The sequence below is a fragment of the Melanerpes formicivorus genome, unplaced genomic scaffold (assembly GCF_026170545.1).
Source record: "Melanerpes formicivorus ecotype bairdi unplaced genomic scaffold, bMelFor1.0.p_v2 SCAF_69, whole genome shotgun sequence".
NCBI lineage: Eukaryota > Metazoa > Chordata > Aves > Piciformes > Picidae > Melanerpes > Melanerpes formicivorus.
The window spans coordinates 1,736,711-1,759,193 of record NW_027142421.1 but is presented as its reverse complement, the minus strand read 5'-3'; the positions used below and the strand labels follow the sequence as shown (position 1 = coordinate 1,759,193).

The 22,483-nt window shown below is 41.4% G+C and overlaps 1 protein-coding gene across 1 annotated transcript; it reads right to left on the bottom strand.

The window, feature by feature from the left end:
* Window positions 1-1,429: 1,429 nt before the first annotated feature.
* Window positions 1,430-14,102, bottom strand: RPP40 (ribonuclease P/MRP subunit p40). Its single transcript, XM_068163009.1, has 8 exons — window positions 13,850-14,102; window positions 12,613-12,757; window positions 11,274-11,342; window positions 9,180-9,275; window positions 7,961-8,086; window positions 4,518-4,716; window positions 3,563-3,697; window positions 1,430-2,018 (listed from the first exon to the last, which is right to left on the bottom strand). The coding sequence occupies exons 1-8, from the start codon at window positions 13,976-13,978 to the stop codon at window positions 1,820-1,822; spliced, it is 1,098 nt and encodes a 365-aa protein (XP_068019110.1). The 5' UTR covers window positions 13,979-14,102; the 3' UTR covers window positions 1,430-1,819.
* Window positions 14,103-22,483: the final 8,381 nt, after the last annotated feature.

The window sequence follows — 22,483 nt, the reverse complement described above, 5'->3', positions numbered from 1 at the left end:
TAGCCTCAAATTGTGCTATTGGGTTTAGAATGGGTATTAGGAAAAATTTCTTTACAGAAAGAGTGGTCATGCTTTAGAATAGGTTGCCCAGGGAGGTGGCTGGACTTGATAATCTTAGAGGTGTTTTCCAACCAAAACAATTCCATGATTCTATGAATTTTTGCTCCTGGTAACCTTCCAGAAACATCTTACAGCAGGATCATTTTGAACAACAATGATTTAGGAAACTGTTTTCTGATTCATTAGAAGTGTTTGTGAAATGTGTAACAAAACTTGAGCAAAAGGGGTTTAGTGGAGGTGTATGACAAATATCATCCAGTAAATCACCCAAGATGATTCTCCCCCCTGAAGAGAACCAATGAACAGATAAATGAAATCTCAACCACTTCTCATGATCCTTCTGATTCTCTAGGCCACTCAGCCTAACAGTAGATCTTCATGTTTCCACTAGAGCTATGCCTTAAACACCAGTCTCTCATTCCAACTTCCATTGCTCCTTTAATGATCCATATCCACTAGTTAAAACTGAAATAACCCCTATCCCCTCCAAACCACCATCCACCCCTTCCCTAGCACTTAACCTGGATTCTTTATAGCTGCCAATGCTCTCAGCATTAACGCTTATATTGACAAAACCTGCTTCACTTCAGCTGCATTGTTTGAGGCCATAGCATTCTTCCCAGAAATATGTGCAATAACATGACAGTGCAATCTCCATTTCATGAAAAGTCCCATAAGCAAGAACCACAAGCTACTTCTAAAAGCAGAGATCTGGTGTGGGTGCAAGTGTGAGTGTGTGTAGAGGTCAATTAAGAAAGCAACAGTCTCTTTGATCACTTAAAAATCAATTTCTGATAACCAGCTGTGATCTGCTGCTCAGCTGGGAAGGAACACCAACCAAGCCAGCCAGCTGATGGGTATTAGATACCATGGGAAGAGGTGGCGGAGACAAAGCAGTATGGGACTTGGAGTTCAGACTGTGACCTGTGACATGTCCTGTTTCCAGTGCTTTCTCTAGCTTCTTTTGCTTCTGGGCTTTTTGCCTTTCTTTTCCACTCACACTGTCACTTGCTGGCTTGCTTGCTCTTTCTGAGAAAAAAAAGGTATTATTCCATTAAGCTCCTCTTATCCCAACCCATAGGGCTTTGCTTTATTTTTTTTGCTCCCAGTCCTTCCTCCAATCCCACCAGGAATGTGATATGTGGGAGTTTTGTGTGAGCAGCTGCACTGGAACTCAGCTGCTGGCTGAGTCAAACCTGTAACATCTGGAAAACCCCAAAAGCAGGTCAGTAAGCCTTTACTTTTACCATGTTCAATGGATGCTCCTCCCACTGTGGTATACCTGTTTCACCTTTTTCCTCCACATTATGAGAAACACGTGTGGGTTTTACATGTGCCAGTATTGAGCCTGACATCTCTTAAACATGAATTTGAAGGTTTTAAAGATCTTTAATGTAAAGAAAGAAAACACTAAGTCCCAGAACATGCTTTCCTCCCAAATATTTTAGATAGCAATCTGTAAAACTAACTTTCAAATTCCAGAGTCACTCCTGGATAAAGGGAAACCACCTACAGTCAATTGCTGAGAATGCAACTCTCAAATTAAAACATGATCTTCTTCTTCAAGCTAGAATTGTGAAATTTCTCAGAAGGCACTGTATGACAGTGAAGAAGTAAAAACATCCATTCCTTTTTAAGTGCTATAAATAATGGAAAAATACCTAGTCTCAGTACTTGTTACCTAATTACTTTTATAAAAACTACCTTATCAGTCTATACAGTAAGACAAAAACAGTAAAAAGCTTCCGTAGATGTAGCTTTATGGAGGACAATCATCATAACTTCCAACAGCCATCTGAAGCCAGTAGTCCAGATTCCTGAAAATGACAAAGTTGTACAAGTTCTCTCCTCCTTTGTGGAATCCATGTTCACTTTCTCTCCAGGAAACAGGGCTGTCTGCAAAGCCATGCACAGTTAAGGTCAGCCAATAGGCCAGTTTTGGTTCACCAAAATAGCAACTGTAGATAAGAAGAAAAGGAGATGAGTAATTATAATGGAACAGACAGCATGGTCAAATAAAATAAATAAAGACACTCTCATTGCAAAGAAAATTTGTAATTACGAGTTAAAAAAAATCCTGCTTTAGTACATAGAGAATTTTCTTTTGCATTTATTATCAGAAGACATCAGGAAATGAAGTAAGACTGATGATTCTTGACGATTCATCGAATACTCTTTATGATTTCTACCAGACTTTTAGACATGGCAAACCTACAATTTATAGCAATATAAAGAGTTTTATGTTGTACAGTAGCTGTTATTAATTTTCTACACCAAGCAGTGTCTTTCAGAGAATAGAACATGTAGTGAGGACAGTTGCTATCAGGGCAAAAACGATATTGGAGGAAGAGAGGTAGTCAGGCTATGCTTGACACCAATACTTCCAGAATGAAACTGGATTACAAATAATCAAAGCCATACATTATCCACTGCTCTGAAGTAAAATAAAAGCCAAGGAAATTTGTCTTGCAATCCTAGCCTGGGGAAGCTTTGAGAGTCGAAAATTGCTCCAAGAGTAAAGATCATATTCCAGATAAAACTACAGCAATATCGTCCTGAGTCATGGCTACAACTGTTAGCCACCAGGCACTTCAAGTACTGTTTCAAGTAAGGAGCAAAGAGCTTCCAGAATTTGCTGTCAGTAGCACCATCATACAACACAAACAGATACACACTGATCTGTGATACACCACTACCTTGTAGTTTGGTATTGATTTAGAACTACATTCACCTCAGTCATTGCTATCCAGTGTCCTGTGTTACAAACACTTGATTCAAAAACCTCGCTGTAAGTTAAATGCTGTAATAACCTTTAAGTAACTTGTGATACTCCTTTTAATATCATAAAGAGAGTTGAGTAATATTTTCTATCAGTAGTCAAAAATACTAAATCAGATGTATTTGAGGGAACATGGTTTTCATAGAGAGGGGGTATTTAAAATACGTAGGAGCTCAGTAGAGCCACAGCTCCTTAAGAAATTAAAATGGCAAGCAAAGTCATTACCAGAATGCAAGGCAGGCATTTTCAAAATTGGAAGTATCCAAAATAGTTTATTGCTTTTTTATACTGATGTTAACCTTCCAGCTCCTTTCCCAGTTAGAAAAGCCCATCTTCCTTTTGCATATTTTCTATTTATCTCCCCCACCCCCTGTACTACTGAAAATTGAAGTCTTAGAGCACAAGTAGATATCAGGTAGTGATAGGACTAGGGGGAATGGAATGAAGCTGGAGGTGGGGAGATTCAGGTTGGACATGAGGAGGAAGCTCTTCACTATGAGAGTGGTGAAGCCCTGGAATGGGTTGTCCAGGGAGGTGGTCGAGGCCCTGTCCCTGGTGGTGTTTAAGCCCAGGCTGGATGAGGCTCTGGCCAGGCTGATCTAGTGTGGGGTGTCCCTGCCCATGGCAGGGGGGTTGGAACTAGATGATCCTTGTGGTCCCTTCCAACCCTGACTGATACTATGATACTAAGTGTTTTAGTAATATACTCCTGATAGGCCTTACCACAGCTGCTCCAATAACTGAGTTATCTTTTCTGGAATTATAAAGCCTGTGATTGTGCACAAAAATGCTTTTTCCACCACTGTGTTGGGCTGAGGACAGCAATAGGTTGATAAGAAGCTAGATGATTTGTTGTCTCTGAAAGAAAAAACAATGAACACCACAGTAAAATAAACATACTTTAAATCTTCTACATGGTTAACTCTGGTAAGCAGATAAACACCACCCAGTTTCTGATTCAGTCCCCCATAGTGCAAGGGGGGTGATAACCAGAAGGGTAAAACTCATGGTTTGAGACAATGGCAGTTTAACAGGTAACATGTAGAGTCTTACACCTGGGAAAGAACAACCTCAAGTATCATATAGGTTGACTGACCTGCTGGAGAGCAGTGAAGGGGCAAGAGACCTGAGGGTCTTAATGGATGGAAGGATGACCATGAGCCAGCAATGTGCCCTTGTGGCCACTGCCATTCTGGGGTGTATTAGAAGGAGTGTGGTTAGTAGGTCAAGAGAGGTTCTCCTTCCCCTCTACTCTGGCCTAGTGAGGCCCCATCTGGAATATTGTGTTCAGTTCCACACCCCTCAGTTTAAGCAGGACAGAGAACTGCTTGGAAGAGTCCAGCACAGAGCCACAAAAATGACTAAGAGAATGTAACATACTCCTTATGAAGAGCAACTTAGGGAGCTGGACCCTGTACTTTGGAGAAGAGGAGACTAAGGGGTGACCTCACTAATGTTTATAAATATGTAAAGGGTGAGTGCTAAGAGGATGCAGTCAGGCTCTTCTCAGTGATGCCCAATGACAGGACAAGGGGCAACGGGTAGAAGTTGAGGCAAAATTTTTTCACTGTGAGGGTGACAGAACACTGGAACAGGCTGCCTAGGGAGGTTTGGTAGAGCCAAACTGTCTTTCCTTACTTAAAAATCCATTTCCGGATCAATAAAATAAAATACTTACAGGCTAACTTGATTCCAGACAGCACCTAGCCATTCAAACAGTTCCTCAGTGCTGCAGGACTCCTCTGGCTTGCCTTCTAGTTCATTACTGTCTAACACTGGACACTGCAGGTCCCTTATGGTGCTGAATGTTATTTTTGGCTTCAGTGCCTGTATTTGGTGTTTTGAAAAGTATGACATCACTGTTGATTCCTCTGCACCTTAACAACACAATATCACAAACAGCTGTTACAAAACTACTTAAAAGGAGTACTGAATATATAAAGCCTTTATTTTACGTATACAAGAAAAGGCAGGGTGTAAAGCTCTTTACCTTTGGCCAAAGTAATAAACCTTCAGCTTCCTTATATTCCTGGAAATAAAATCAGTGCAAGATCCAGCAACTCAGTATAGTTCAGGAAATTTACTGTTTAACTAGCAAGCATACATAGAAAAATCAAGCAAAATTAATTTGACAAGTAATGAAATGAACTCATGAGAAGAAGAATTAGGAATGTTCCTAAAAAGGAACACAAGAAAGGAAGCAGGAACACACTAAGGGCTCCCCAAGACAAAGCTGTCTCCAAATGCACTCATATTGTAACTATACCCATGTCTATACGCACGTGGCAAGAGAACATTTTGCCTTACTCATGCCCATACGTACATTCCCTTTGTGCTCACATGTAAGTACTTGCTGCTGTAGAAGGACAATGACTTCTTATACCATTAGGTCATCTCTGGCAATTCCTCAGACATTGCTGCTTCAAATGGAAAATACATGTGGTAGATGCACCCAAAGATAATGCAGCTCTAAGCTGAGGTAAAAAGAACTAAGCTCACATGAATTCAGACAGTATTACCTCAAAAACCACTGTGTGTCTAAAGGGATCTCAAAATCTCCAGTTCACTAACAACTGCCTCTAAGAGGTTTCCAGCAACTCCAATGGAATCATTGCAGATCTCAGAAACACACTGTAGAAAGCTATACAATTTAACTTCTCCTGGAACATGCCTCCATGACTGCAGTTTCCCTCTTGGTTGTCCTAAAAGGCATTTGGTCTTTCGTGTTAGTGGCTCCCTTCTTTCTCTCAGCTGAGCACAAGAATACTGAGATGTCTTAGCCCATCACTACAGACTACATACTTCATTTTCTTGGTGTGATGGCAGGCTTAATTTAGGAGTCATAAGGTTTTGTACAAAAATTATTGATTTACAGTAAATTGACTACCGTATGTTTGGAAGCTCATCCAAGTCTAGAGACTCGCTTAACACACCTGGTCAAGGTGTCTGCCATCCCAGGACACTATTTAACCTGAATAGTGGAAAAGTGAGTGGGTGACTACAGGCCTGAGAACAGATATATCAGTGATGTCTGGAGAACAAGGACAGAAGACAGGAGGAGGAGGAGGAGGAGAAGGTAAAGAAATCTCATTTAAATAAAATAAAAACAACAACCAGTGACAGGTCTTTAAAGGCAGCACAGCTGCAACATTTAGAATAGAATAGAATAGAATAGAATAGAATAGAATAGAATAGAATAGAATAGAATAGAATAGAATAGAATAGAATAGGACCAGACCAGGTTGGAAGAGACCTTCAAGATCATCGAGTCCAACCTATCATCCAACACCACCTAATCAACTAACCCATGCAACCAAGCACCCTGTCAAGTCTCCTCCTGAACAGCTCCAGTGATGGCGATTCCACCACCTCCCCGGGCAGCCCACTCCAGTGGGCAATCACTCTCTCTGTGTAAAACTTAGATGTGCCTTACCAGACTTGTGAGAAAGGTTGTGTTTCTTTAACTCTAGTAAGTGACCCAAAACAGCAGGTAAAATTCTAAAAACCTGACCCAAACCACCACACTGCACATTACAAGAAAATAACCAACTTTATCTTTGAAGCAAAAAGCTAATGGACATGGAATCAATTCTCCTAAATGTTGAATTCCAGACAATGTATTGAGTTTTCAAAAAGTAATAATGAGAAATAATAGCTTATTCATGAGAAGCCTGAAGTCCAGAGCAGCATTTAAATCCTGCAGAAGAAAATCAAGAGCAGGGTTGATTTCACTGCAGAATACAATACCCAGTAATTGTTCCCAAAAATTATGGAATCCCTAAGCCATATTTATCTCATCAAGGAGAAATCACTTGAGCAGTAGAAAAAGGAGGGATAACCTGATTCTCTTTAGTATCCTTCAAGTACCAAAAGGCACAGTGAGAAAGATAAGCAGCCACTGAAGTCTGTTAATTTAGTGGTTTTATACACATATACTTGTCTGAAGTGTGTTAGAGCAGTGATCTTCCTTCAGCCTGTACTTCCTGTTGCCATATGATAGGCTAACAGCTTCAAAGTATGTATGACCTTGCCCTAGAATACAGATTATAAATTCTGCTACTACAGTCCTAACTTCAGGAAACTCAAAGACTATAGTCAAGACTAACAGGACAATTCCTCTAGTTATGACATAGCTTTCCATGTTGACAACCAGGTATGTTGTAAATGTTTTTTTGGAGGCCAATGAATTTCAGCCAATGAACATTTAAAACTGTCACAGAAATTACAGCAATAGAAGAGGAGATTGTTTTGTCTCTGTCACTAAAGACATGAAATAGTCCATGTTCCCTTTTTCTGTTCCTCTTGGTGCCAGAAGCATGAAGTGGAAGAAACATTCCCATTCCAGCAGAATCCATACAACGCCTTATGTCTAATTAACAAAATATGTTAGTTTTATTTTTATCAGTACTAAGGAACTAAGAGTCTGTTGTGTGCTATGAGCACAAGATTTCTGCACAGAAAGGCACAGAGATTTAACTCTATATTCAGGAATTATTGACCTGATCTGGTTTTTGGATGTAAAGAAAGAGAATGAATGTTATTCTTCCTGAATTCTGCTACACTGGCAGCAAGAAGTATACAAAAGATATCAGTCCTAGAGGCATTTTTCTATTCAGGGTCAGTAAATCCAAACAACCTGACTGTGAAGAACTGCAACCTTAGCTGTATTTATATCACTATTTATGGTAGTGACACTCTTCACTATGACTCTTTCTTGAGGACTACAAGGATGGGGACTGCAAGCTTTTAAACCATGCCTGTGTGACAAACAAGGAAGGACCCTTGTTGTCTGATTAGTACTCAAAACAGGGGAAAGGACACACAAAGGACTTGCTTGAAATATGGGACACTGCTAAATAAGCTTGTAAGCAGCTTTAATTTTTTCAGAACAGTGAATTAACTCTCACACTTGGTCTCAAAGAGTCAGGAAGAAATAACAATGTAAAGAGCAGATGGGCAAATGTTCTCAAGGACCTCTCTAACACCCCTTCTCACTAGTGAGGAAACTCAAAACAGAACCACACTAAAAGCATTTGGACAATCACTAGAGAAGAACTGTAAACTACAAATATTTCAACTTCATGTCAGTTACATCTTAATTTTACATTTAGTTCTCATTACCTGTATGATACCAAGCCAGCAGAATGTCAAATGCTAAAGGTTTCTTGTCTTTCAAGGCCCAAAGCACTCTGTTGTGTTTCTTGCTATCAGGGTGAAAGCTGGCATCAGTCAAGTCAATTGTTATAGCTACAAAAATGGGAAAAAGTAACTGTTAATTGAAATAACATTACATTTGTTAAGAACTAAAAAAACCACAAAGGAACAAAGACCCTTAAGCTTCCCAGTCACATGGATATCATCTTTCCAAAGTATTTGATTATTCAAATAGTACTCCCCACTATGTAAATAAGCATTCCCCTCCTGCTGTCCTCATTTTGATATAATCTGGGACTGCATTACAGTGACTGGAGGGAGAGACTCCTTTTGGAATGGCAGACCGAAGTCCCACATAGCATCTTTAAGGTATCTTGGTGACCAGGCAAACTATTTGTATTAAAAAAGCCGCCAGAGTTTAATATCAAAATCTACATACGTGGCAATGACATTTTTTCAAGATGAATAGGTTCCAGGGCAAAAGCTGTATTTACTTTCCATCACACATTTTATTTGACAATGTGAATAGTAAAGTGATGTCACCTTCTGCAGAAATTCTAGTTACAGGTAACAAATTTCCCCTTAAAAGTTGTTTGTTTTTTTCAGTGTAATTACCCATCAACTACTGCAGGCTCTCAGACATTTGAGATATTGTAGCATTCATGGGCCTTAACTATTTACCAACAAAAAAAGGAGAAAAAAATAAAAACTACTCTGTCTCTGCAGCTCTTAAAAGTTCACACCATTTTCCAAGCACTTGTTATTGGGAGATTCCCATTTTAAGTGTCTCAGATATAATACAATCCTCCTCTTCAAGCAAGCAGCCTTGGGTGAGGCTCTTCACAAATTTTGTGCAAATTTTAAGCTCTACCTTAATTAGTTTAGTATTTTACATCAGAAGGCACAGGCACTGTGCACAACACAAAAAGATTATTGAGTCCTGCATCACTCCAGCATAAATAAAAACCCCAGAAATTACAAATTGTGTGGAATACCAAAAGGATCCAACATGTGTTTTGTTGTAACTGCTTTATTATTAGGAAAAAGTCCTTGTATCTACATCTGGAAAGACAGGATCCACACAAGAATGAATTTTAAGGGAAGAGAAACTTCAGCATTTCTGGTTTAGCATCCTGAGGTACTTCACAGGTCTGAAATAAGCACAGTTAATAGAAGTAATACTTACTATATCTCATTGCTTTTTTGCCAGAATACTGAGAAGGGCGACCTTGCAGACCAAGCTCCTCATAAGTATCCTTATCCACTGACAGAATTAGTTTTCCTATCAAAAAAAACCAAACTTCAATACAAATAATCTTCTAGTTCCTTCCCTTTGAAGTCTTCAGTGTACCTTGTACAATGTTATCTTTGGATCTATGGTATTACTAATGTAATCCAGGCTCTTTAGCTGCAGTTAAATGGAGTAACTAGAATACTTCTCACGAGAAGTTAAAACTCAAATTACTCTTTTTTTATCAAAGAGTTCCTATGAACTAGAATATAAAAAGACACTATTATTCCTGAGACAGTCACAGCTTTTCTACTGTGCTGCCCCACTTCACTGTCTCAACCTTGGCACCACTGACCACCTCCAAAGAGTGGTGGTCAATGATGCCAAGTCCAGCCAGAGAGCTGTAACTAGTGGAGTCCACTAGGGATCAGTTCTGGGGTCCTATTCAACATCTTCATCAATGACACTGATGAGGGGACAGAGTGTCTGCTCAGCAAGTTTGCTGACAACACCAAACTGGGAGGCTTAACTGATACACCTAAAGGCTGTTTGGCCATTCAGCAAGACTTGGACAGACTGGAGAGCTGGGCAAAGGGGAACCTAATGACGTTCAACATGGCTAAGTGCAGCGTCCTGCATCTGGGAAGAAATAATAAACTGCACCAGTACAGGCTGGGAGGTGATCTGATGGAGAGCAGCCCCACGGAGAAGGAACTGGCAGCAATGAGCCCTTGTGGCCAAGAAAGCCAATGATATCCTGGGGTGCGTTAAGTGGGGAGTGTCCAGCAGAGAGAGGGAGGTTCTCCTCCCCCTCTACTCTGCCCTAGTGAGACCTCACCTGGAATATTGCATCCAGTTTTGGGCTCCCCAGTTCAGGAGGGACAGGGATCTACTCCAAAGAGTCCAATGGAGGGCTACGAGGATGATGAAGGGACTGGAGCACTGCCTTATGAGGAAGGCTGAGAGACCTGGGGATTTTCAGTCTGGAGAAGAGAAGACTGAGAGGGGATTTAATACATGTTTATAAATATCTGAGGCATGGGTGTCAGCAGGGAAGGGACAGGCTCTTCTCAGTTGTGCCCTGTGATAAGACAAGGGGCAATGGATATAAACTACAGCACAGGAGGTTCCACCTCAACATGAGGAGGAACTTCTTCACTATAAGCATCACGGAACACTGGAGCAGGCTCCCCAGGGAAGTTGCGGAGTCTCCTTCTCTGGAGACTTTCAAGGCCTATCTGGATGTGTCCCTGTGTGACCTGTACTAGATTATATGGTTATGTGGTCCTGCTCTAGCAGGGGTTTGAACTATATGATCTCTGGAGATCCCTTCCAATCCTTAAAATCCTGTGAACCTTTCCTCCACTTGTGTGGGTAATCACACAAACTGAATCACTACCAGTATCTATTTTGCTAGGACTGTGATAACAGGGCACAAAGAATTTCTCCTCTGAAAAGCCTGAATTTACTTCTTATAGCATCTTAGGTTAGATGTTAACAGACCAATCTGTGTCTCTGTCACATCTAACATACTGTAAAATAGAAATAAAATGTATATTTAAAGACAAAGTAGCTTTGTTTTCTCTGCACACAAAATCCCACCTGAGCTGGAACATTTTGTCATAAAACAAAATGATGGAACTGTGACAGCATTTCAACACATTACATAACTCCCAAAGAATAAAGGCTGAGTAATTTTCTGTTTTGGTACAAGTTTTATCTTTAAAACTAGTAGGAAACAAGAAGTCAGAATGCAGTATTTTCAGAACACTAATCCTTTGTAGCAACTACAGTTACAGATGATGCATTGACAATCTGACACTATACAAAAGTTATGCCAACTTCTTTTTGTTTTAACTTGCTTTATATGAAGTAATAGCATGAATGAAAAACGTTAAAACTAGTATTTTCCTGCTTTATATGTTTCTAGTAAAGCTGGCAAGTATAGCAAGCATTAAATTTTCCAGTTTACATTCTTCCAAATGAAAAAAAAACCCAAACAACCAAGACCACAGTCAGGACGCATGCATTACTAAAACCAAAACGTACCAGTTGGTAGCAGAGCTGCAGTATTATCTTGATCAATTTTGGTGTTATAGGTGAGTGCATAGCATGAACCTTTAACAGTAAAAAGAAAACCATGAGATCACAGCGAATAATGGCAGATATGACAACATGAAAGATTTACCTCAAGATAATCAAGCATGCTAGACACCATTTGAATCACTTAAAACCCTTTTGTTTTCATCAACTGTCTGCCACCTTCTCAAGCAAAGTAATGTTTGGTTATTTTTGATAAACCCTGCACTGGCACAATTTTAAAGGATGTTCTTCCTGCCTGTCACCTGCCCCAATGAGAAAATGGAAACCACTATTTTTCCCCAGACACATTTCTATTGTTAGTTCACATGAAGACAATGTGGAAGGTGCTCACATCACTAAGTACATTTGGCAGCATTATATGCCACAAGCAATTTCTTAAAACTGCAAGAATCAGATCCTGTAAATTTGATGTACAAATGTCATACTACTTCCATAAAACTATTAATCTCTTAATGGCTTTTATGCCAAAGAAAATAGTATCATAGTACAAGCCCCTGTTCATTTCACCCACTTGTTCATTTCTCCTCTCTTTTATGCTTTCTTCCTGACAATCACCTGACAATGAAGGGTACAACATTCATCCTGGGCCAACTCGATGAAAACAGCAAACTCCCAGTACACAATACCAAGTTGGTATACCATCTTTCTTCACATCCTTTTTGCTCTCACTGGGTAAGATGACCTGCTGCAGCTCCATCAGTTAAAAAAACCCAACAAAACCAACCAACTATCCCCCAGAAAAAAGTGTACATTTTCCTCTTTTTCCTCTCGCCTGCTGCTAAAAACAGCTAACCCAGCTCTATGCTGAAATATGAATGAGAAAGGGAGAAGGGAGCTGATTTCTGCATGAATCTGAATAAAGCTTAGATGTGGAAAATAAACAAGTGTGAGGCTGGATGTGAGGAGGAAGTTCTTCACCATGAGAGTGGTGAAGCCCTGGAATGGGTTGTCCAGGGAGGTGGTCGAGGTGTTTAAGAGCAGGCTGGATGAGGCTCTGGCCAGCCTGATCTAGTGTGGGGTGTCCCTGGCCATGGCAGGGGGGCTGGAACTAGATGATCCTTGTGGTCCCTTCCAACCCTGACTGATACTATGATATGTGGAAGCCCTCTTGACAGTAGAATTAAATGCTAACTCACCACAAACCAACAAAGCACAGATAAAGAGACAGAATTTTCTTAACATTGTGTCTTCCCTTCCTTTAAAAAACATTTCAGAATAAATAATAATAAATGGACGAAAACTATGCACTATTACTGCATCTGGCATGTTCTGGTTTCCTCCTTACCTCTCTTCACAAAAGCATCAATGAATTCGTGCGAGACCAGTTCATGGACTGATAAACTCCTCAACAGGTAGTACTCTCCAAAATCTGCAATAGTACTTTTCAGCACTTCAGGTAGGAGGCCACACTCAGGGATCAAAAATGACACCTGTTAGGAACAAATTCATCATGTAAATCACATTGTGAAATCAATTCTGGAAGAAAATCAAGCAGTAAAATGGGACAAAAGAAGTTCACAGAGAACAGAGACAGCTCGCCCTTTGCACACATTCACAAGTAACAACTGACAAGTGGCTGCCTGCCACACCGGCAGAAAGCACAAGTTAACTGCTAATAATAAAAAGCACTAAAGAAAGAAATAGTAAGAAGGCCTGAGTGACACTTGCAAAAAGCAAAGGAAGGAGAGCAAACTGGCAAATATATGGTCTTAAGTTACCCAAAACAAGAAATACCAATATGCTAGAGGTTGGAAGGGACCTCTGGAGATCACCTACTCCAGCCCCCTGCTAAAGCAGAATCACCTAAAGCTAGCTGCCCAGGATGGCACGTTTGAAGCCTCTCCAGAGGGGGAATCCGTTGTCGATGATGGCACTTTGGCTGAAGGAGAGACAGCGTGAAAAAAGGGGACTTCCAGGGTACACCTGCAGCCAACCTTTAGCTGAGACTCGCCTCACGGCTGAGGGACTCCCTCCTTTTCTGACTAGAAACTTGTGGGCGCTACTCCCTGCCATAATCACGGAGTCACAGCATCGTTTCGGTTGGAAAAGACATTTAAGATCATCAAGCCCAATCATTAGCTAACTCTACCAAGTCTGGTGCTAAACCATGTCCCTAAGCATGGTGACTCAACCACCTCTCCGGGTAGTCCATTTGATAACCTGTCCAGTGAAGTTTATTTCAATATACAATCTAAACCTCCTCCGGTTCAACTAGAGACCATTGCCGTACTCATCAGATAGCACTGACAAAACACTGTCACCTCTCTCCTAGTCCGTGGCTGCACGGGATAGAGGACACTTCCTAGAACACAGCCTGGAGCCCCGACTAAGCGCCTCTTTAACGGCTGGCAAAGCGCTGGGAGCCCTGCAGCCGCGCTCAGGGGGCCGCGCTCAGGGGGCCGCGCTGGTCTCCGCGGGGAAGCGCGGACGCCTCGAGCTGCCTCAGGCGGGCGGCGGCCCCGCCAAAGGCAACGGCCGCTAACGGCCACCTCGCCGGCACGCGCCCGCGCGCACTCACTCACCCGGCAGTTGTAGGCATGGTCCCACACGTGCGCGGCGTGCCGCGAGCGGGGGTGCCGCGCGTGGCCCTTCTCGCAGACCAGCAGGTGCCGGGGAACCTGGCGGATCCGCTTCAGCGAGGGCACCGACATCACCCGCCAGCCCCGCGGGGTCACCGCCGCCCCGAGAAAAGACGTCTACACAAACCGTCTAAGAATCAGGGGCAGGACTGGGGAAGAAGTTGTGTGGTGAAGTCACTTCCGCCTACTGCTTCCGAGGCAACGGCGGTGGGGTGTGCGCATGCGCGGCCCGGAGGCAGGGGCGGTGGCCGTGGAACGTCTGCCCCTGCCCACGCCCGCCCCTGCTCCACGCCCCCATTACGTGAGCGCAGTACTGATGTGGGGACGGTGGTGTGAGAAAGTTTTAGGCTGGATACGTATATAACGAATTGGTCTGGAACTAGGGTCTCTAAAACTAAAGGATGGGTGCCAAGCCGCTAAGGAGCATCCTTCCGAGGAACAGCTGAGAGACCCGGGGCTGTTTAGCCTGGAGAAGGGCAGACTGAGAGGGGAATCTTCTCAATGCTGTTCGATAGCTGAAGAAAAGGAGGCAAGCAGTGGTGCTCTGCGACAGGACAAGAGGCAGGGCCTTCAGCTCCACTTGCCACCTAAGGGTCAGATTTTGCCCGGGCTCGGTATAGTGATCCTTCTCTCAAGTATCATTGCTGTCCACATGATGACTAATACGAGGCAGATACACTCTTACAAGATGTCCTTTGGGGTTTGAGAAAAAATCAGGAATCTGTTTCCCATTCACACTTCACAAAATGTGAATTGTGGAGGTTGAAAGGGACCTCTGGAGATCATCTAGTCCAACCCCCCTTCCTAAAGCCAGGTCACCTAGAGCAAGTTGCCCAGGATCATGTTCCTCTGGCTACTTCTTCATCTTCTGGGAAATATTCCCGAGAGTGATTCCACACTCACCTGGACCTTCCATGGGTCATGAGTATGTCTCCTCCTCCTCCTTCTCCCATAATGAGAGAAGGAAACACTGTTGCCTTTTTCCATTGCTCTCTGCAAAACGTACTGCAGACTCACCACCTCGCTGCTTTCATCTACTGCAGGATAAAGGAAGTGACTTGCATCTTGTTGCAAGTTCAGTGCCAACACTTTATGGATCATCCTGTTCTGTAGCGTTAATCAAGAAATGATGACTACATGGATTTGGTTGTAAACCATAAGGATAAGACACCCCCTGAACATATGGCAGGAAAGATACATGGAATGTTAGATATTAATCTTCCCATCTGAAAGTAAGACAGGCTTCACAGTTAAAAGCGTTTGCACTTGGCTAAGATAAAGCTTTTGTTCTTTGAGAAGGAAGGGATTTCTGTTGGAGAATGGATGCATTCTGCTTGTAGAAGCAGTAAGAAATCCCTCTTTTTCTTCATTTTTTCTTCACGACAGCATCTAAAATGAAATGAAGAGCAATATTCAAGAAAATGGGTTAAAAAAAGGAAAACTAGGAAGGAGAGAAAATTGCTCTTGAAATAGCAGTTAAATTACCTCAAAGACCTGAATCCATTCAATATTCAGAGTGAAAATGAATCCATTGCTTAATTAGTTAATTGTTTCCCCTTTTCAGTGAAGACATTTCTTCTAATATCCAACCTAAACCTCCCCTGGTGCCACTGAAGGCCATTCCTCTTGTCCTATCACTTCAGCGAACAGACCACCCCCCACCTTTCTCCAACCTTCCTTCAGGGAGTTGTGGACAATAAGAAGGTTTCCTCCCAGTCTCCTTCAGGCTAAACAACCCCAGTTCCCTCAGTTGCTCCTCACAAGCCCTGTTTGCCAGACCCTTCACCAGCTTTGTTGCCCTTCTCTGGATGTGCTCCAGCAGCATATTGTCCTCCTTGTAGTGAGAGCCCCAAAACTGAACATAGCATTCAAAATGTGGCCTTACCAGTGTAGATTACAGGGGGACAATCCCTTGCTTTAGATCTATCATGGCAGTTTGAAAACAAAGAGTCTTCTTTCAGCTGAATTGTTTTGAACTCCTTTCAGCATGTCTTCTTGAAATATTTTCCAACTGAAGCAAGTTGAGGCCTTCTGCTTCTCCAAGTAAAAAGAGAAACGACTCAGTTTTGGCACTATTCAGCTACATTTACAGTCTATCGTGTTATAGAGACATTAGCAATGATGCAGTGAGTCACGGAAGTAGCAGCCTTTAAATGTCTCGTCAGTTTGGGAGTGAAAAGAAATCGGAGACATGTGGGATTTGTCTTTTTGTTTTAGTTGGATATGAAAATGGAGACAGAAGCAGAGTTGGAGCAGATTAGTAGCCCAGATACCAGCAAAGGAAACATATTTAGCTAAACTTAAATATTTACTGTGCGATAATGTGAACTATGTATTATCTGCAGATGGCTCCAAAATAGAACTGCCCTGAGTTCTGCCAAGCTGGTACTGGGAATGAAGAGCCTAAAAGAGCTTTATTAAGGTTGCCATCCCAATTCATTATGATATGAATCATGATCATATCCTTTGGTAAGGCTTTAATGCCATGATGACATTTTACTGACATGGCTGGAGGACTTGGACTTTATTTGCTTCAAATTGCAAAGAATGCAGGAAAGATCCTGACATTGATGCAAATGATTTCTAGCCTAAAAGACTAAATCATACTGCTGCTCCTTGCACAAAGCATCTAGTAATGCTATGCTGCCAACTGCTTCAGCCGAGTCACCTATCACATCTGGCTTACTTTCTATGCCATCACCCAGGCAAATTTCTGAGGTGGTGAGCGCTGAGCGCTCTAGCCAAAATAAGAAGAACTGATGCTAGACTTCAGCTCTGGTTTGCTTCAGATAGAAGGTATTGCTTTTCAAGTGTTTTCCAATTTTAAAGTGCTTGCTGATTTCAAAGTGTTAGGTGGATCAGTCTGCGTGACAGGTGTTCCTTTGCCTGTTATTTCATTTTCTCATTTGATTGCTGGAGAAGAATGCATTTGTAATTAAATGCAATTTAAAAGTGATTACAATCAACCACACCACCAGACAGAGCTTCTTTTCTGCTTTTCCCACTGAAGGTGCTGAAGCTGTGGAACAGAATTCAATGGGACAGTGGGACTTAATTGTATTTAGAGTCAGTGAAATAGAAAACTCTTTTTTTCTTGTCTTTTTTTTAACCTCTGGTGGTGCAGAATTGAGGCTGCCCGCATTCATATATGGCTATTTCAGTGATTGTTGTCTGTGTACTGTTCATGATAGCTATTGTACCAGTCCTTTATTTCTGCAGGCTTAGGTTGTACCATGCAGTCCTGTTTCTTGTTAATCCTCTTGAGAGTTTTCCAGTATAGGTTTACTGGTTAGAATGGTACAGTGAGAATTAAGCCAGCACTTAATTCTGCTGCTCTTCTTCTTTTGTTTTTATTCCCCTACTATAAAAACTACTAGCATTCAGTATCAAATTCTAGCATTCAAATCTCTCTTTGTACAGGCCACTACATCATCATCTACTTTATTGACTGAAATTCAACTCTGAAGTCTTCTTCTGTGCTTTTAGCAGTTGCATTGTGTTACAGGTACCTAATTGCTGGTATATAAGTACATCAACTGAGGTTACAATGTTCATAAGTCATAAGGATCAATGCTATGATAAGCATGCTCTCTCTTATAGACTATATACTCTATCTGATAAATATTCTCTCTTACAATATCTACTCTGTCAGGTACCTGGTTTTCTCTCTAGTATCATGACTTAGCAATTGAGAACAAACTGGAACTAAGGCAGTCCTGGGGAACTCCAGTCTCAAGTCCACAATCTCAAGCTGTGCCAGAGGAAGTTTAGGCTCGAGATGAGGAGAAAGTTCTTCACTGAGAGTCATTCGCCATTGGAATGTGCTGCCCAGGGAGGGGGTGGAGTCACCATCCCTGGAGGTGCTCAAGAGGGGATTGGATGTGGCACTTGGTGCCATGGTTTAGTCATGAGGTCTGTGGTGACGGGTTGGACTTGATGATCTTTGAGATCTCTTCCAACCTTGGTGATTCTGTGATTCTGTGAACTGCAAAGAGAAAGGATTCAGTTAATTCATTTTTCATCAGTTTGGAAAACTACACCTTCAACTAAACAATTTTTACCACCAAGTTCATACAGCAAGAGTACTTGGAAAGCCTATTCCCATGTTTTAACTCCAGGAAAATAAATGAGACTGACATAGACTCACCCAGTTGGCTGGCATTTCCCAGGAGTTAGTAAAACAGGAGGTATTGCACAACTCTGTTTTCCCAAAAGACAGAGAGATGTCTGAGCTGATGAGGTCAGGTTCTCATTCCATGATGCCACGTCAAACACAATTCTAAACACTGACAGGGTTTTTGCCAGCTGACGTCATGAAGGTCCTTCTGAGCAGCCGGGCAATCCTGAGAGTACAAATGAGATTATGTCACTTATTGACTTTGAGTGAGCTACACATGTTGCTTCTTGTGACAAAGTTAAACACAGAAATACAGAACGGAATTAATGTGGGTACAAGTCCATGTCATTTTCCATTTTCATGTCTCATTTCCAATTGTCATTTCTAAAGCATTTCTAGTGCTTCAGAGGGGTAAAAGTTTTAGTGTCTGGGATACCTGATTTATGTGCTAACAACTGAAAATCCTGGTCTAGAGATGTCATTTATGTTTTCTGTACTTTCTAGGAGGTCATTTTGAAGGGTATGTCAAGCACTTGGAATGTTGGAGTGTCCCTAGTGAAAAGCTAAACAAGTCTTCTGGCTGAATTAGCTTCCTTACAGAGTTTTAAGAAGACATTGGTTTCTGTTTTCCAGAGACAGCCTGCTATGTGTCAGGGGAGGAGCAAAATCCAGAAATTTAAGACAGATGGCAAGAAAATAATTGATTATTTTAACAGCTCAGCAATAGTTTGAGGGTTAGAATGCTCTTTACATAAAACTAGACTGGATTAGATGGAGCTTCTTCTTCACTGAGGTCCAAAGCAGTATTCCAGTATAATACAGGGCAAGAATTGAATCCAAATTATATTTTTCCTAGATTGCTAAATAAAAAAAAGACACAGAAACATAGAATTTTTACATGTGAGAAGCTGGATCCTCGTGTTCATCAGAAACCTTTGAAAGAGAGGTGGTTCTGCAGCTTTCTGGAGGTCCACATTAAACCAAACAAAACCCGTAAAACAAAACCCTTTTCAGCTACTGTGCTGCGAATCCTTTTGGGAATCCAAAACCATTTTTCTCACTGATAGTCTGAACTTTCCTATTTCAAAGACTGACTGTTTGGTTTAAATGGTTGAACTGCAACAGCAAGTCTGTTAGGATGTCAGCTTGTACACGTGAGGATTTTTACCATAATATAATTAACTGATTTAAAATCTGACAAACAACACAAGATTCTCAGGGTGCCACATGAACAGGAAAAGTTTATTAAAATACCTTGTAAATATCAAAGGTATTAAACCAAATCTGGCCACACAAACCAAGCAACACTTCAGGAACCTTAAGGAATGGGAAGTTTTTGTGCAACATGAGTTTTGTCACAGTTAATGCCAACTCCAGTCTGAACTGAGTGTTTCTTCAAGCACTTGGAATGTTTTCCATACAATTTCTGCAAAACAGAAAAGAAAATATAATAATCCTTTATACCATTACATTTTGCTTGTCACGAAGAAGGGACTCAGACTTAAACCAGCTGCAGAGAAATCTTGGCCCTATTGAAACCAATTACTCCCCCCTTCAATGAAGTTTGCATTTCATCCAGGTGAAAGGACATGCTTTGCCTTATTGCCCAATACTCGTACTAGGAACTGAAAAGGTATTTCACATCAGTGCAGGAAATACACCCACTGCTGTGATGCAGGGAAACAGAATAAATAGATTTGCAGATATTTAAAGTAATCTCTACATCCCATAAGGAGTGTCAGATTCAGGTCTGCTGAGAGACAAAACATACAGGAGACACCTATAAAAGTCATTGTCTGAGACTCAAGGCCCTGAAGGATTTTGCTTGCTGAGCATCCTGAAGAAATTAAAATCTTTGTTTCTAAAATTGGGAAATTCAAATAATCACATCCAAATACTTGTTTCCATTTCAGTACTGTTTCCATTGCAGATGTAATGCCTTCTTTGGAGTACAGCTGCTTGGTTTTTCTGCATAAAGAAGAAAATGAGATCTAATAATCTAACTGCTGAATAACTTATGGAGAGTAGTACAGAATTTTTCACTTGGTGTTTGACCATCCTAATAAACATAGCAGAATGAAATCCTTTCCTTACTAAAACCACAGAGCAGCTACAATTTCCCATGGGGTAAGAAGCATTTGGGATTTCCTAATAATTGAGGAGGCTATTAATATCTTTCATGTCATTTTCGTACAAGCAACATGACTTAAAATTGGGATGAATAACTCCATGATTTTCAAACCGAAGCAACAAGAATGTTCACAACTGTCCTGATGTGGGCTAGAACACAACTAATTCTGTTCTGTGATCTGACTGTTTTCACAGACAGTGGCTGCTTCTAGCAGTGATAATGCTTATGGTTAGAGTTACTGCCAGGGGCTGGGGTGCACAAAGGCTCTTGCTTAAGACTTGTTCCTGTGCAGACCAAGGGCACTGCAACATCTCATGCCTCATGCTGGGGTGCAAGAAATCAGAGGTGGCACCTGTGGAGAAGCAGGTGACCCTAAACTGACCAACAAGGGATTCCCCCTGTCATGGGCATCATCTTCAGGACAAAGCTGAGGGATCACCAGGCCTCCTCTTCAGTGGCCAGTGTCTGAGGAGGACTCTCTCTATTCTGCCTTTGATCTTGATCCATGAATTCCTGAATCCAGTTTCAAAATCCATTTCCTAAATCCTGTTCCCATCTGCCTCTTAATCCACTCTGGGATTTCCCCAGGGCCTGCCCCCAGCATCAGTGGTACCAGTGATGTCATTGTCATCAAAGGTTTGGGTTCCATATTAGTTTGTATCTCTTTGTACCTATTTCATTCTATTATTCTTATTTCCAGTCAAACTGGTTTAGTTTGCTTTCACAACACATCAGTTTCTCTCCCTTATTCCCTTTCTCTTCCCATTGGGAAGGGAGCAGATTCATAGAGAGCATCTGTCACCCATCTGGTGGCCAGCCCAGCCCTAGCCCTTGAAAAGAACAAAAGTTGCTAGAATCTGAGAAAAGCTGTTAGTAATTTTCTGTGTGAAGTATGATAATTCCTGCATATTTCTAAATTCCTGTGAATTGTTTCATAGCCTTTAGGAGTTATTTCTCCTTCACGGTTTCAAATAAGCTGTTGTCACAGGAGATTTTCTTAGAAAAGACTCAAGTGGGGAATTGGAGAGTTCTGGCATATCTGAAGTGGGCACATCCAGAAGTTGGATAGTTTCCTCTTAGACTAAAAGAAAATGTGCTGGGTTTGGATCTGTGGATTGAAACTCATATTGAAAGTACGTCAAAAGAAGTTATAAACAGTATCTGAACGGGCTTCTGGATTGTGAGGTTGAGTTGATACAACAGAATCCTCCAGTTACTTCAAGCTGCAAATGCTCCTGCAAGGTGTATGTTGAATGCAGAATGGGGAGAAGATAGTGGGGCAGCTAAGAAACAGGAAGGGATGAAATGTAAGCAGGTGCTGTGTTGATCCTGTGTTTAGTTTATGACCTTAAACATAACTGGTCAAAGTCCAGAGGATGCAAAACCCAACTGACTGTGAATCTGCTGTCTCTGCTTTACTAGGAAGTCCCTCTGCCTTTATCTCAACATGTCCTTAAATGTTCACTTAGAAACCATAGAGCCTTGTTGCCTTGTTCTTTTAAGACAGTGCATTTTGAAACACTTAAGAGAGAACACCAAATACCTCCCTACCTGATGTTCACTGTCATGCTTTGTCACACAGTTGAACATCTGTGGTAAAGGTTCATCTGATTTCAGTTACTTGCTTTCTGTAGCAATAGATTGCCACTGAAAATCTGACTTCCTTTTGTGTCTTCTTAATTGCCTGATTTTAATTAGTTTCCTGCAGATTTCTACTTTTGCTTAATTTCTGTGAGATGCACTCCTTTGCACAGGCCTGGCTCCCAAGTTGTGGGATAAATAAGAAATGTATATTAATTGCTGATATATTACTTAACTTTTATCAATATTTACAGTAAGTTTCATTTTATGCTGTCCCTTATTTGGCTTGAACCTTTCATGTTCCTCTGTAATTTCTCATAGTCCAAATGGTTTTGCCTTATCAGCAAATGGCACGATTTTTCCCTTTGCTGCTTGAAACATTTGTTAATGATTTGGCAAGCTAGGAAAGCATGTGTTGGTGGGATAAACACCACATGAGGAAGGAAGAGCTGGTTTCTTCATTTCTGTTTTTCCTCACCACAAGATAGATATTACATCCAAGAAAATATGGTAGTAATACTGTATTTTATATCAAGAATCTTCAACATATATAATTTACAAGCTGGCTGAATGTGGCAGCTCACAGCAGAGCGGTGGTGATGAGCAGTTGACAGCAAACTGCTGTTCGTCATGTTTTCCATTAGCACAGCCAGTGCCTTTTATTCCTTTTTTGGCCAGCAGGATCAGGGAAGCAATTATACCTCTGTACTGGGTAATGGAGGGACCACAATTCAAATGATGTGTTCAG